Here is a 15,514-nt window from a genome sequence, read left to right on the forward strand (position 1 = left end):
AAAGCATGAAACGTACATAACCCCCCTTCTAGGAGGGGGAAAAAACAATTCACAATTCATTCATAAACAAAAAACTTGTCTCATCCTAGAAGTTAGAAACCTCAGGTATTCATTCCACCACCAACTACCTCGCTATATCCTTTAAAAGGCCTAAATCCACCCAACTACTAATATCTTCATCTATAAAACTACATTTAGGGCTTTCCTGGTGGCACAGTGGTTGAGAATCCGCCTGCCAATGCAGGGGACACGGGTTCGATACCTGGTCAGGGAAGATCACACATGCTGCAGAGCAACTAAGCCCGTGAATCACAACTACTGAGCCTGAGCTCTAGACCCCGTGTGCCGCAACTACTGAGCCTGCATGCTGCAACTACTGAAGCCTGCACGCCTAGAGCCCGTGCTCTGCAACAAGAGAAGCCACCGCAATGAGAAGCCCACACACTGTAACGAAGAGTAGCCCCCGCTCGCCACTAAAGAAAGCCTGCATGCAGCAACGAAGACTCAGTGCAGCCAAAACTTTAATTAATTAATTAATTAATTAATTTAAAAAACTACACTTAACACTGCCAACCTCCTTCACAGGGAGGTTCTGACCAGTTAAATGTAAGGATGGCTTTCAGGGCCTACAAAGAAGCAGTTCTAGGTAATTTAACTTTGTTTGTTTCTTTACTCATATGAGTAATGCATGTTCTTGGCAACAAAATAAAATTCAATAGTACAGAAAGAGATAAAATCTTCCTTTTCTCCTATTCTTATTCCCCAAAGGTAACCACTACGTATGTTTCTTATACAGCCTTCCGTTGTATGCCTATGTATGAATATCTTCTTTTTACACAAATGTAATACTTAGTTTTCTGAAGTAACCTTTTCCCTTGATATTAGACATTTTCCATATCTACCCCATTCTTTAATAACTACACGGTATCCCTCTGCATAGACATACCATGATTTACTTAACCAGTCCTTCTTAACAGACATTTAGGAAGTTGTTTCTAGATTTTCCTTATTTTAAACAGTGTTGCAAAGAACAATCATCTACTTACATTTGCTAACTATTCAGACATATTTGTAAGATAAATTGCTAACATGGAATTGCTGGATCACCGGCTAAACCCTGATGTCAAATGGTTTCATTAATGAGTTGTACCAACTCCCACCAAGAGAAGAGTATCTAAGTATTGAATATGATCAACACTTTTTTTAAAAACATAGTTTTAAAGGTTCTTTCTGCATATGCTTTCATTAGGAAGTTTATCTGCAAGGACATTAACATAGTTTTTGTTTTTTTTTTTTTGGCTGCGTTGCATCTTCGTTGCTGTGCACGGGCTTTCTCTAGTTGCGGTGAGCGGGGGCTACTCTTTGTTGTGGTGCCCAGGCTTCTCACTGCGGTGGCTTCTCTTGTTGCAGAGCAGGGGTTCTAGGTGCACGGGCTTCAGTAGTTGTGGCATGTGGGCTCAGTAGTTGTGGCGCACGGGCTTAGTTGCTCCGCAGCATGTGGGATCTTCCTGGACCAGGGATTGAACCTGTGTCCCCTGCAATGTCAGGCGAATTCTTAACCACTGCGCCACCAGTGAAGTCCCTAACATAGATTTTTAAATATTTGTAAGCAACCTAATTTATGTTCCCACCATCTCTTTGAAGCAAATAAAGAACCTACAAGTTCTACTTGGCAAAACAAACAAAAGTAACAATAATAATAAAATTAGGGCACAAGAAATGCTCTGTCCTAGGTTAGTCCTGACCTAATTTTATAGCATAAAGAAACGCTACTAAAAAGCTAGTTACTTTCATTATTCCCTGCTAGATAAAAAAATTTTTTCTCCAATCCCATTATTCTATACATAGAACTAACACAGTACATTTTTATAAATATATTCTAGTTTAAATTTAACAAACATGTACTCTTGTCAATTCATTAGTAACAGATTAGGAAATAGTTAAAAAACAGAAAAATAAACACTAAAATTTCTTATGGACTCTAACATTTCAAATATAATTTAAAATATACAGAACCATATAAATCAGACAGCTTTAAAAAAAAACTTTTCTATTTAATAACTGACCAAAAAAATGGCAAAGATAAAAGTGGCAAGGACTCCAAAGTATAGATGAAATAAGAATCGTTTGAATAATACATACAACAAATGAGTTTAAAACATAAATAGAAAACAAAATAGGGAAAAGGGGCGCTGTACATATAAGACCTCTGGATACTATAATTCCTGTTTTATTCTCACAGTCTAAAAAATCTGTGGTTTGCATTACACTGGAAAGTTTAAAAGATTTAGAACAAGGAAAATATAAAATCCAATGTGACTTAAAGCTCTTGTGTAGATCTGGCCCTTGGGAGAGCAGTAACTTTTTAGTTACTGAGCTCTCAACCACCAAAGGAAGGGTACTTCAAATAGCATAACAAAGGCAAATGAAACATAAAGGGTTTCCCTGACCTGAACTCCCAAAATGGCACTGTCTAAAAACACACACTCTCTAGCTTGCTCCATTTACCTTCTAAATTACCTTCTATTGATAAATCCTATCACTCATCTGAACACCACAGTGCTATATCATGTACAGGCCTTCAAGTAGCTTACAATTAATGAAGGAGACATACAAGTAAATAACTGACTATAATAAAATGAAGACTAAAAATAAATGCTCTATTTACAAAGTACCACATTGCTAACTGAGGAAAACTGGAAGCTTCACTAAAGGTGGCATTCGAACTAGCATGTGAAGATGAATAAGATTTTGAAAACCAGAGAGTGTGAGAAATGTAATATGTCAGTCAAAGTTTGGGTTGCAAACTATAGAAATCAATTCTGGCAAACTTGGGCAGCAAATGAATTTACTAAAAGAATTTCGAGTAGCTTATAAAATAGATGAGAAGTCTGGAGGCTGGGGAAAAAAACAAAAAACCCAAGCAGGAAACGAGCAACTGAGAACTCAGTCACCTAACAGAAATAGTGAGGATGCCATGATAATTGCTATAGCGAATAATCTCTAATTATCCTACATCTATACATCATTGCCTCAAGATTCAAAGCCTAATAAAGGCCATTATTGGGTCAACTGGAAAAATCTCAATAAAGTTAGATGATAGTATTGTATCAATTTAGTTTCCTGATTTTAATAATTGTTCTATAGTTATGTACAAGATTTCCTTGCTTTTAGAAAATACAGGGCTTCCCTGGTGACACAGTGGTTAAGAATCCGCCTGCCAATGCAGGGGACATGGGTTTGATCCCTGGTCCAGGAAGATCCCACATGCTGCAGATGAACTAAGCCTGTGCGCCACAACTACTGAGCCTGCGCTCTAGAGCCCACGAACCACAAATACTGAAGCCCGCATGTCTAGAGCCCGAGTTCAGCAACAAGAGAAGCCACCGCAATGAGAAGCCCGCGCACCGCAACCAAGAGTAGCCCCTAGTCACCGCAACTAGAGAAAGCCTGCAGGCAGCAACAAAAACCCAACACAGCCAAAAATAAACTAATTAATTAAAAAAAAAAAAAGAAAATACATACTGCAGTGTTTAGGGGTAAACGGACATCATGTCTACCATTTACTCTTAAAGATTCAAAATAAAATCTTTAAGAAAAAACAAAATAGTCGGCGCTTTGTGTCCACCTAGAGGGGTGGGATAGGGAGGGTGGGAGGGAGATGCAAGAGGGAGGAGATATGGGGATGTACGTATATGTAGAGCTGATTCACTTTGTTATACAACAGAAACTAACACACCATTGTAAAGCAATTATACTCCAATAAAGATGTTAAAAAAACAATAGTGTGTGTGTATGTGGAGAGAGAGAAATAGGAGAGGGACAGGAACATAACCTGTCCAAACTAAAGTGATTGTCTTTCCACACAAAGTCCTTTGTACAGTGCATGACACCACAGTCCCTTTACCCAGAGATAATCCCTATTATTCGTATATGCATCATCTTGCCTGCCCATCTTGTCTTATTTTCTAATCAAAGTTTATTTGTAGAATCCTCTTTTCAAATGCAATGTATTTATGTTGCTAATAATATACGACTATAAAAAATTTGAATAAAGGGAAAGACAAAGTTCCACATAGTCCCTATATTTTCCCCACTCCAAACACAGATTAATAGCTTGATACGTATTCACACCCTTTCAGGATTTTAAATGAATGTACACATCTTATAATTTTCACATAAATACATATTATTTTTTTTCCTTAAAGTCTTATCATGACATCTTTCCAGTTTTATATCGAAAGACCATACAGCAAAATGTTGACAGTGGTTATTTCTGGGTAATGATATTACACGTAATTTTTATTTTCTTCTTGGTATTTTTCTGTTATTTAACAGAATAGGTAGAACTTTTGATCTTAGGAGATACCTGTATCTCTGATACAAAAGGGAAGGAAAAGAAACAGATTAATTTTGACAACATAGGGAGGAATATTGGAAGAAGTCAAATTTGAGAAATTTAGAATTGAAGAAATCACATGATAGAGACCGTGATGTGGTGTGTATCAATCACATATAAGTGAGTGTCACCCAGGATGTACTAAAAAATATAAACTGTAAATTAGGTGCCAAAATCTTCAGAGGAATCAATCATGAAAATAGTCTCATAAAATGATAAAATATCATATTTGACTAAATAATTAAAAATCATTCATTTTTGCCTACCTACCATACTCTGACTATATGTGATCAATCCCAAGTTGACAGTTTCAGGGAAAAAAAAGTCTCTCAAATTAAACATTAAAAAGTCCCCCAGGGCAGTTTTTAGTCTTAAGGGAATTCTTCCTATGTTTTGGCTCAGTCAAAAACTCTGTTGTTCCAGAGAACATAACTCTGTCCTACACATAACAGCGTTAAGGGGAGACATGTTTTGTCACAAAAAGAAAAAGAAGTTTCCAACAATTAGAAAGAGTAGCAATGGCTGCTTCAAAAAACAGGATAGAAGCACTTCCAGAATGGCGGAGTAAGGACTTCCGAATATCCACTCTGCCACAAAAGCAACAAGAACACTGACAAAAAACTGTTAAAACCAACACTTTCAGAACTATGGAAATTAACCAAAACCTTGCAACAACCTAAGGAGTGTTTATTCAAGAAAAACAGCTAAATTTCTGTAAGAACAGCAACTTGCTTATTCCAATCCCACTCTACCCAGCTCTACAATAGCCCTGAAAACCAAAAGCCTCACTACAATGGTGACTGTGAAAACCAGCAGCCTTGCAGCCACTGGAGAGGGTAGAAGAGCTTGCCAAAGTCCCATCCCCCAGAGAGGTGTCACTATTTGACTTTTCTGGAAGCTCTGTGAAAAGCTCCATTCTCGGATCTTGCTTTTTTTTAAATAAATTTATTTATTTTATTTATTTTTGGCTGTGTTGGGTCTTCCTTGCTGCAGGCAGGCTTTCTCTAGTTGCAGTGAGCAGGGGCTTCTCTTGTTGCAGAGCAAGGGCTCTAGGCATGTGGGCTCAGTAGTTGTGGCTCACAGGCTCAGTAGTTGTGGCACACGTGCTTAGTTGCTCCACAGCATGCAGGATCTTCCCAGACCAGGGCTCAAACCCATGTCCCCTGCATTGGCAGGCGGATTCTTAACCACTAAGCCACCAGGGAAGCCCTCAGATCTTGTTTTTATTTGAGCAGACTTAGAACTCACCCTGGGTAAACAGTCATATAACCAGGAAGTTTGTAAAAAAAAGAAAAAAAATCAGCAGCAAAAGTTTAAAATCATAGCCACTTGAGGCAGTGATACCAGGTGGGCTCAAAAGAGGCTGAAACTTATAAGGTAAAACTGGAGAATGAGATGCCCAAGAGGGTATTGTAAAGCTTTGACATATTCCTGAGAATCTAGGAGGCCATGCACAAGTGCAAAGCTGTGGGCATGCCCAGGAAAGATCTGAGAAGGCCCTAATCTTTTCCCCCAGGCCAACCTTGAGGCTCTACACAAGCAGGAAGTGAACGTTAAGGCAGAGCTGTAAATTTCCTGATAGAGCATTATAAACATACCCAAAAACACATGCACAGAGCCTCTCAGTAAAGGCTGGGAGACTTACTGCTTCAAAGCTTTTAAGGAAATTCTAAATGAAAAAAGATAATTCTTATTCAATAAGTAATACAAATTCTAAATATTCTATACATCTGTAAGTTCCTGTGTGTGACTAAGTGTAGTTTTGCATTTGACCTGCATACTCTAAGAAGATTAAGACTGCATGAGGGAGGACAGCAGCATGACTGTAGATAAAAGAACCACCTTTGACTGTGTTCATCTAATTTCAATCTTTACAACTTTGTAAGGTAGACACTCTTAGTCACCCTTTACAGGTAAGGGAACTGAGTTTCAGAAAGCTTATGCAACTTTCCTGAGGTTTTACAACTAGTAAGTAGGGGTTTGGAAGGTAGGTTTCTAATCAGTCAGCTACACTGCAAAACACACATCACTGACCGCCATGTGATATAGCCCCTGAAAGAAAAATGAGAAAACAGAAAACAAAAAACATGGGCGGGGGCTGGGGGGAGGAGAGAAAGGAAGGAAGAGAGACAGGCAAAAAGCAGAACTTAGGTAGGTTTTGAGAAGTTATACCCTAACTATTCATTTATCTATAAAGTCCCGTTATCTACCACCTTGAAACAGTAATTCCTATTTGTCCATAATTCTTCCACTCTAATACTTAAGTTTTCAGAGACCCCATCCCACATGGGATCACCGTGATGCCCCCACCAGCATGGACACCCATCCTCAGGCTTCAACAGCACTTTCCCCTCTCCTCCCTGCCCCCCACGAAGCCACTCAGGAAACAGATGAGGTGCAAACCTGAAGCTCCCCTCCCTGCCAATTCTGTCTAAAAACCCTCCATTTTAAGTCCACTTCCATACTGTAAAAATGAAAAACCAACTTATCTATCTGCTTAATTTTCCCCTCCAATATACATAAAATAATTGCTCTTAAAATAACATTTTCTATTAACCTCTTAATTCAATGATTCTCTTGACTGTGAAAAAAAAGAAAAATACTTTTTAAAACTTAATAGGTAAACAAGGACCTACTGTATAGCACAGGGAACTCCACTCAATATTCTGTAACAACCTATATGGGGAAAGAATCTGAAAAAGGATATATGTATATGTATAATGGATCACTTTGCTGTACACCTGAAACTAAGACAACATTGTAAATCAAATATACTCCAATATAAAATAAAAATTAAGAAAAACTTAACAGGAATTGTCCTACAAAATCATAATACTACTGACATAAAAAAAGAAGCAGCAAACCAAAATACAACCTGGGAGTGGGGTGAGGGACAGTAAGGGAAAATAGGAAGCCAAGCTTTGCCTTTAGAAAAATATTCATTTCTTAATCAGGCTTTGCTCCCGGAGAACTCACAAGTTCTTCAGAAGGACCTGAAGTTTGTGTATCTGCAACAGGGATTAAGCCTTCTTCAGTAGTATAAAAAAAGACTAGGCTTTAGTTAGTCCAAGTATTAAACAAAGACTTGTTATTTTATCATCAGCATTGTAGTAAAAGAAAAAAAATGAGAGCAAAATATCCTAGTCCTCAATATCATGAATCCATCTACTGGGATGTGAACTTTAGATTCATAATAGAACCGCAGATCCAAATCCATGATTTAAATGAAATTCACACTGCATTAGACTTTGAGAGAGAAGGCTAAGTATTTTACATTTTCCCAAAATGCAGCTGTTAATGGTCCTTTCAAGCCAGAGACTACAGACATCTAAATGTGGTGACTAATTATTTCACAAAATACACATCCATTGACAAAATCTCCCAGTGCTAGTAACTTCCCACAGCTAAATACAGAAACGGAGGGATCACAGCACTGATAATCCAAGCATATATATGAATTTTGGGCAACAGTCCTGTCATCCCAATACTTTGCTGAGGTTAATATTAAAATGTGTTTGCTATCCCTCAATGTAAGTTTGACTTGGTACTAAAGAAATATGGATCAGAGGTATTTGTATCAGTCCTTAATAGCAAGAAGAAAAAAGGCGAATTAAATATGTACAATGGGGAATTCATTCTATCAGTCTCTTACAAATTTTTTAATTGTCATGCTATTTGCATATACCAATGATGTGACATGGATGGTAGAAATGGCATCCTTGGGAGTACTGTTCTTTACAGAAATTGTCTTTTAAGTAATTTAAGGCTGACAGACATCAGGTTAGTCAAATTCTAAAAACAGCATCCTAGCGACATCAGGATAAAACTAAGCATATCAATTTGTATTTCTCAACACCCTTTGACAAAATCCACTCAAAAGTGTGATATCATCTATAACAATTATCAAGGCACTGCCCCATGAAAACTCTGTAGAAAATATTCAGACCAACAAAGTTGTTGATTATTTCCATCCAAAAGGAAAAAGAAGAAGTATTAAAGAATTTATTCTTGGTACCTCAACACACACGCACAAACGGCTCTAACAAAAGAAAAAGAAATTTTAAAGAGAATGAATGTAGTGCCCTAATAAGTTAATCGGGAGCGTCTATAAAATAGAAATAATTGTGTCAGTACGGTCTTTATTTCTCCCTTTGGTATTTCAAAGTGCATCAGGAAACAGCGACATTTGAAGAGAAAACACCTTTACAACCACTTAAATTAATTTCTTAAAAAACGCTTGTCAGTCATGCTGTGGTGTGGCTAAGACCAAATGACTTCTTACATAGCCTCTCTAGAGGTCACTTGCCCAGTACTGTGAAACGTAATCACTACTTTTTCTGAAGAAAAAAGGAAAAAGCAGAAATGGCTTACTACGTAATTCCCCAGGAAATGTAGCCGTGTTGAATTATGAGCTTGCCATTTTCCATCCTAGCAGTAGTTTAAATCAGAGACAGTAACACTACTAAGAATGACAAAAAATTGGAAAATTGGAAACCATACTCTGCACATAGCGTGAAACCCCAAAAAAATCCCAGAAAAAAAATACTCCAACCTTCTGGGTGAATACATGCCATAAACTATCTTACTAAGGAAAGAAAAAAAAAAAAGTAAGTAATGTGATTTTTTTTTTTTTTTCAATTTAACAGTGAACAAGACAAGCTCCTGTCCTCTAGGACAAAGCAGAAAGTCAAGGGCTAAGGCAGCTCAAATACAGGGCACTGAGCTCAGTGAGAGATAGGGTTCAGGTCACGAGGAGATGAGGGGAGATGAGGGGAAACCATCCCTGAGAAGGAGATCCTGAACAGGGCCTTCTGACAGTAGTGCAATTAGCAGAGCCTTCACGTACTGATTTCCTCTTTTCCCTGTTTAGAGCCCTTTTTCACAGGGCTCTACACAGGCTCCTGATAGGAAGGAGAGCTCGTAAGTAATGTGATCTCAGCAGGCCTCTGATGGAGTAGGCATAGGCCTGGGTGGGGGGGGGGGGTCATATAGATTTTCCTAAGGGTTTTTGAACAAGCAGGTTGTTAAAAGAATCAAGTTCCAGTTCCAGATATTCAATGTCCATACTCTTTCCTAAGAGCAGTCTATCTTAGAAATACAGGACACTTAGAACTGGAGGACAAGGCAACCCTTTCTCGGCCATTCTCAGTCTGACTGTGGTGCATTCCCTGAAGCCCAAGCAAAGGGTAATTTGAAATACAGGTGTAGATATTGAGAAAGTATTGAGACCTTTCACAAATCAGTAGTTTCCAATTCCTTGTTTTCAACAAAATTGAGGAGGACCTAATCTAGTTGTCAGCTAACAGATCATTCAAATGTTTTACAGTAATGATTTCAGCATATAATCAGAAAGGTATTCAAAGAGTTGAGTGACACTTATATGACGAAAATCCAACCAGTCCCATCTACCAATTTATGAGAACTATGTTTCTCAGTACTTACATCTATAAAAAGAAAAATTAGGAAGAGAATAGACAGTGAATCCTGTCTCATTCAGGCAATAAGTAATATTCATTCATGGATACCCAACTAAATTCATTAGGGAAAAAGATTATTTACATGATCTTTTTACATAAAATTTACATGAAATTTTCATGAAATTTTACATGTTTAACAACTGCTAATTAAAATAGATTGTATATAAATCAATGTGATTTTAATTTAATCTAAAAGAAAAATTTATACCCAAGCCTTAAGGTTACAGAACATTTTTTTAAATCACAAGTTGTTACAAGGAAGCAGAAAGGGTAATCACTAAAAGATTTTCAAGTTCAAAAATATATTACACTGGGTCAAGCTCTAAGGGAGATGTGGAATTAAAAAACAAGTTAAAAAGAATAAGGAATAATGTAAGTCTTCTCACTGTTCATATTAATGTGATTCTTAAATGGATGGTGGTGTACAAACTTCCAGTTATAAGATAAATAAGTACTAGGGATGTAATGTTAACATGAGCAATATAACACAGCTGTATGTTATATATGAAAGTTAGAGTAAATCCTAAGAGTTCCCATCATAAGGAAATTTTTTCTATTTTTTTTAATTTTCATCTATGAGATGACAGTTGCTCACTAAACTTATTGTGATGATCATTTCATGATGTATGTACACCAAATCATTATGCTGTACACCTTAAACTCGTATAGTGCTATACATCATTTATAACTCAAACTGGAAGAAAAAAATAATATCGAGGGACTTCCCTGGTGGCAGTGGTTGAGAAACCGCCTGCCAATACAGGGGACACGGGTTAGAGCCCTGGTCCGGGAAGATCCCACATGCCTCAGAGCAACTAAGCCCGTGCGCCACAACTACTGAGCCCTTGTGCCACAACTACTGAAGCCTGTGCGCCTAGAGCCCGCGCTCTGCAACAAGCCATCACAATAAGCCCATGCGCCGCAATGAAGAGTAGCCCCCACTCGCCACAACTAGAGAAAGCCTGTGTGCAGCAATAAAGACCCAACACAGCCAAAAACAAAAATTTTTTTAAAAAAAGAAAACCTTGAAAAGAAAATTTTAAAAAATAATAACATCGAAAAAAGAAAAAGGTGGAAAAATAGATAATGATGGCGAATATTAAATGACTATAGTATTTAGACTCCATGCATAAGAATGATGTGACGCTTCTATTTAAAAAGTCAATACAGGGGCTTCCCTGGTGGCGCAGTGGTTGAGAGTCCTCCTGCCGATGCAGGGGACGCGGGTTCATGCCCCGGTCCAGGAGGATCCCACGTGCCGCAGACTGGCTGGGCCCGTGGGCCATGGCCGCTGGGCCTGCACGTCCAGAGCCTGTGCTCCGCGGCGGGAGACGCCACAGCAGTGAGAGGCCCACGTACCACCAAAAAAATAAAAAATAAAATAAAATAAAAAATAAAAATAAATTAAAAAAATAAAAAGTCAATACAGAGACTTCCCTGGTGGTGCAGTGGTTAAGAGTCCGCCTGCCAATGCAGGGGACACGGGTTCAAGCCCTGGTCCGGGAAGATACCACATGCCGCGGAGCAACTAAGCCCATGCGCCACAACTACTGAAGCCCGCAAGCCACAACTACTGAAGCCTGTGCGCCTGGAGCCCATGCTCCACAACAAGAGAAGCACCGCAATGAAAAGCCTGCACACCGCAACGAAAAGTGGCCCCCACTCGCCGCAACCAGAGAAAGCCCGCACACAGCAACAAAGACCCAACTCAGCCAAAAATTAAAAAAAATAAATGTATAAAAAAAATGAATAAGAGCAGCTGACACATTAACATGGAGCAAGAAAGCAAAGATCTGACACCCACAATAATTGAATATGGTATCTGTATTACCTTAAAACCTTATAATCATATCAAAACATCAGGAAAACAGGTATGTGAAAAGGATCACTCAAGTCCTCCACACATCCACTCTTCCAATCTCAGAATCACTCCAGATGCTGTTTGGGGTAGTAGTTAAAAGATTCAGCTGTGGAGCCGAAATGGCTGGGTTGAATTCAGACTCCTTAATTTGGTGGTTGAGTGATATTGGGCAAATCACCTAAGCTCTCCTAACTGTGAGTAATCTAACTGTGCCTCAGTTTTCTCATCTCATACTAAGTGCTCAATAAATGTAAGTTACTATTAATATTTCAGGGAAGAAAAAAATTTCCAAGGACTGCCAGTAGGCCTTGACTTCCTCTCTGTCAACAGTTCATCAAAAATATTAAAATAATACTATGCAAATCCTAGTATTGGGGTTTTAAGTTAATGATTGCATTAAGAACAATATTACACCTAGTGGGTATTCAATGAAGATAATTAGCCTTATGACATGCTTACCCAAACTCCATAGGCTTGGGGTTCATACCATCTATAGAGGAAATGATTTAAGAGCAGAAGAGTAGCAGATGCAATGTACTCAACTAAGTTACCTTGGAGTATTACCTATCAAGAAGTTGTTTTGTTTAGTTTTATTTTGTCCTGTTTTCTACTTATAAGCCATGTATCCGTAGTAGTCTACAACAGTAGCAAAGGGAATAGACAGTATTCAATTCTGCAGTTAGGTACCTGGTCCTTACACAGCTAAAACTCTACTGTGAACTTTTTTTCTTTCTAATCATTTCAATTAATCTCCATTTGGGGCACAAATGCACCATAGGATATGAGAGCAAGGAGGCCTCAGGCACCTTAATCAACCTTGTCCCATTTAGCCTTTAGGCACCAAGAATGGTATTCTTAGCAAGCCTAAATAGGAAAAGCACTTCAGAATCTGAGACGTGGAAGTGACCTTACAGGCCACCAACCCAAACCAAAATGAAGGAATAATCTTTCCAACCTCTCTTCATCCACCTCTGCCTGAAAATATGATGGTGGTGGTAATAGTGGCTGCAGCTACGCCCCAGGCACTGTGCGAAGCATCTACATTCACTGACACACTGAATCATTAAACTGTGAAGTAAGAAAATCCTAAAAGAAAACACAAGATGGAATTTTTCAGACCATTGTAAAAAAGGATAAAAGCCTAAAGTTTTAATACAATGGTTACAATATTAGCATAAATCAAAAAATACATTATTCATCTCTAAATGATACACCATCATTTCACTCAATTTAGTTCAACAGAGACCAAATACCAAAGGTACCACTACTACAATTACTGTTAAAACATGATCCCTGCAACCAAGGAGTGTCCCCTTTATTCTCAGTAAAGCAGTGATTGGTTCACAAAAATATAAGAGATAAAACACAGTCAAGTCAAGGGCAGCTGGGTATAAATCCCAGCTCTGCCAATGGCTACAACAGCTTAGGCAAGAGTCAGTTAACCTATAAAAGTAAAGATTTTATACATATAAAGTATACATATAACAAATTTGTTATCAAGTTATTTAAACAACTTCCAAGTTGCTAAAAAAATTAAGTTGTAATAAAGTTATATAGGTAAATAATGTTGTTATAAAAACAAGATATGATATATAACGTGCACTAGACTGGTCAGTTTCCTTCATTTCCTGGTGAGCTGACTCTAAGAATTTCTTCATACCTCTCTCAAATTTTACTTATTACCTGCCTTAATCCTAACAAGGTTAAATATGGCACACTTAAATTTTGTATTTTCTTCCAACTCTATTTCTGTACAGAACTCCTATCTTTAGGGACATTCTACCTACTATGCCCTTAAGATATTACAAATATCAATACTTCAGTAATAGGAAATTTAACTCAACCCAAGACTATAATAATTTTTTAATCTATGCACATGGGAATTCAAAATATAAAGACAGTTTTGTACTACAAATGTTAAAATAACAGAACAGCTCATAAAGACAGTAATTTAACTCCTTTAGCTAGGGTATCAGTAGAGTAACAGTTTGCCCCCAAACCATTCCCTGCTCCAAGTTGTAAGACACTTCCAATTATGAATGTGTGAATATGGCCGATTATATTGCTAGTAAAATCGAGACCTGACTGCTGAAACATTTACAGATTGAAAATTCAAATAGACGAAGGCCACCGACCCGATTCCTACACATATACAATGAAAGAGAACTATACTATTAAAAAAAAAGAGAGAACTATGCATCCGATCCCGCCCCCAAATACTATAGAGTCCAGCTCGTCCGAGTCATTCTTTCACTGAGTAAACATTTATTATGTGCCTACTGTGTGCCACGCATTGCACAGGCAGTGAACAAAACTGACCCCCAAAACCACTCCTTCTTAATAATAGGAATGTCTCCCTGTGAGGTTAGGCACTGGGAGACCAAGCCCTGGTTGTCCCCACCCCAAAAGGGTTAATCACACAGACACCCGCACCCGAACCCAACCGGCCCCCTAGACTTGCGGATACATAGCCGCGGCCGCTGGGTTCTTTAATAATTGGGCCAAGACCTCTTGGGCAGGCTAGGGAAGCCCATGGCCTTGACCCTCCAGGGCAGCCCAGCAGAGATGGAGCAAGGGACGCACACCCACCCCCCACGCCACGTGCGCACCCCGGCGCACGCCCCCTCCGCCCTTCCTGCGCAGGCGCTGCCGCCGTCGGGCTCGCGCGTACCCTGCACGCCGCTCGCGGCTTCTGACTCGGGGCCCGGACCCCCACCGGGCCCGGTCCCACGAGGCCGCGACCCTGACCCCGACCAGGACCCCACCAGCCGTCACCTCTTACCGGAGCACTGGGCCCGGTGCCCCGGCCTCCTGGCTCTCGGCGGCCGCCTCGCGGACCTCCTCCTCCTCGGCCTCCGCGGCTGCCTCGGAAGCCCCTGCCGCGGCCCCGGCGGCCGCCTCCATCCCCGCCGCCGCCTCTCGCCACCGCCGCCGGGGCGCCCGCCCGCTCGCGGTCGCGATCCCCGTTAGGCCGGCCGCGGCCGGGTCGGCGTCCCCGGCCGCCCCGAGCTCCTCGCTCCGCCTGCATCTGGCCACCGCCGGCGGTGCTGAGCGCGCGGGAGCCGGGCCGCCGCGGAGACGCCCTTGCTCCACCGGAAACGGGCCGCACGGAGGAGCCGCGAGCGACGGGCCCCCGGTGACAGCGAGCGCGGGGTGCGGGGCCGGGTATGGAAGCTGGCCGCGGCGGGGGCGGGGCGGCCCCGGGGCCTAGCAGGTGGGGCCGGAACCTGGTCTCCGGCAGGGCCGGGGGTTCAGAGGAAAGGCCTGACCAGTAGAAGCTGCAAGTGGGAGACAGGGGTGTTTCTGGGGGAAGGGCAGTAGTAAGTAAAAGGATGGGTTATCAAATAAAGTTTACATAATATGAACTCGTTTTTTAATTAAAAGAAGACATACTGATACGGTGTATTTGCCTAAGAAAAGGTCTTAAAAAGTATATACCAAAACATTAGTGTTACCGAGTGCAAGCTCCTGGTGCACGCTGCAGGCCAGTGAATCCGAGAGATGACTTGTTAGAGCAAGGAGTAACGACTTACTTGGAGAGACAGCAAACCGAGAAGAGGGTGGACTCCTGCCCCCGAGGAACCAGCTGCCTACGTTGGAACTCAGGCTTCTTTTATACTAAAACGGGAGAGAGCAAAGTCAAACATGTCCTCTTCCTCCCCGCAGTCATTCACAGGTGGGCCTGGTCAAGATGTTTCTTGTGAGCTAAAAAAAAAAAAAGGTATTTTAGCTTAATGCTAACTACCTGGGAGGCAGGGTTCCCAGAGATGGGCCATT

General features: G+C 40.4%; 1 protein-coding gene across 1 annotated transcript in view; it reads right to left on the reverse strand.

The window, feature by feature from the left end:
* Positions 1-14,990, reverse strand: part of AVEN (apoptosis and caspase activation inhibitor) — a 177,890-nt gene extending 162,900 nt beyond the window's left edge. The window contains exon 1 of the mRNA XM_082617157.1: positions 14,520-14,990. Coding sequence (XP_082473283.1) covers positions 14,520-14,765 — 246 coding nt within the window. The 5' untranslated portion in view covers positions 14,766-14,990. The remainder of the gene's footprint in view (positions 1-14,519) is intronic.
* Between the last annotated feature and the right edge of the window lie 524 nt (positions 14,991-15,514).

The sequence above is a fragment of the Mesoplodon mirus genome (genome assembly GCF_964341445.2).
Source record: "Mesoplodon mirus genome assembly, chromosome: 4".
In the NCBI taxonomy this organism is placed as follows: Eukaryota; Metazoa; Chordata; class Mammalia; order Artiodactyla; family Ziphiidae; genus Mesoplodon; species Mesoplodon mirus.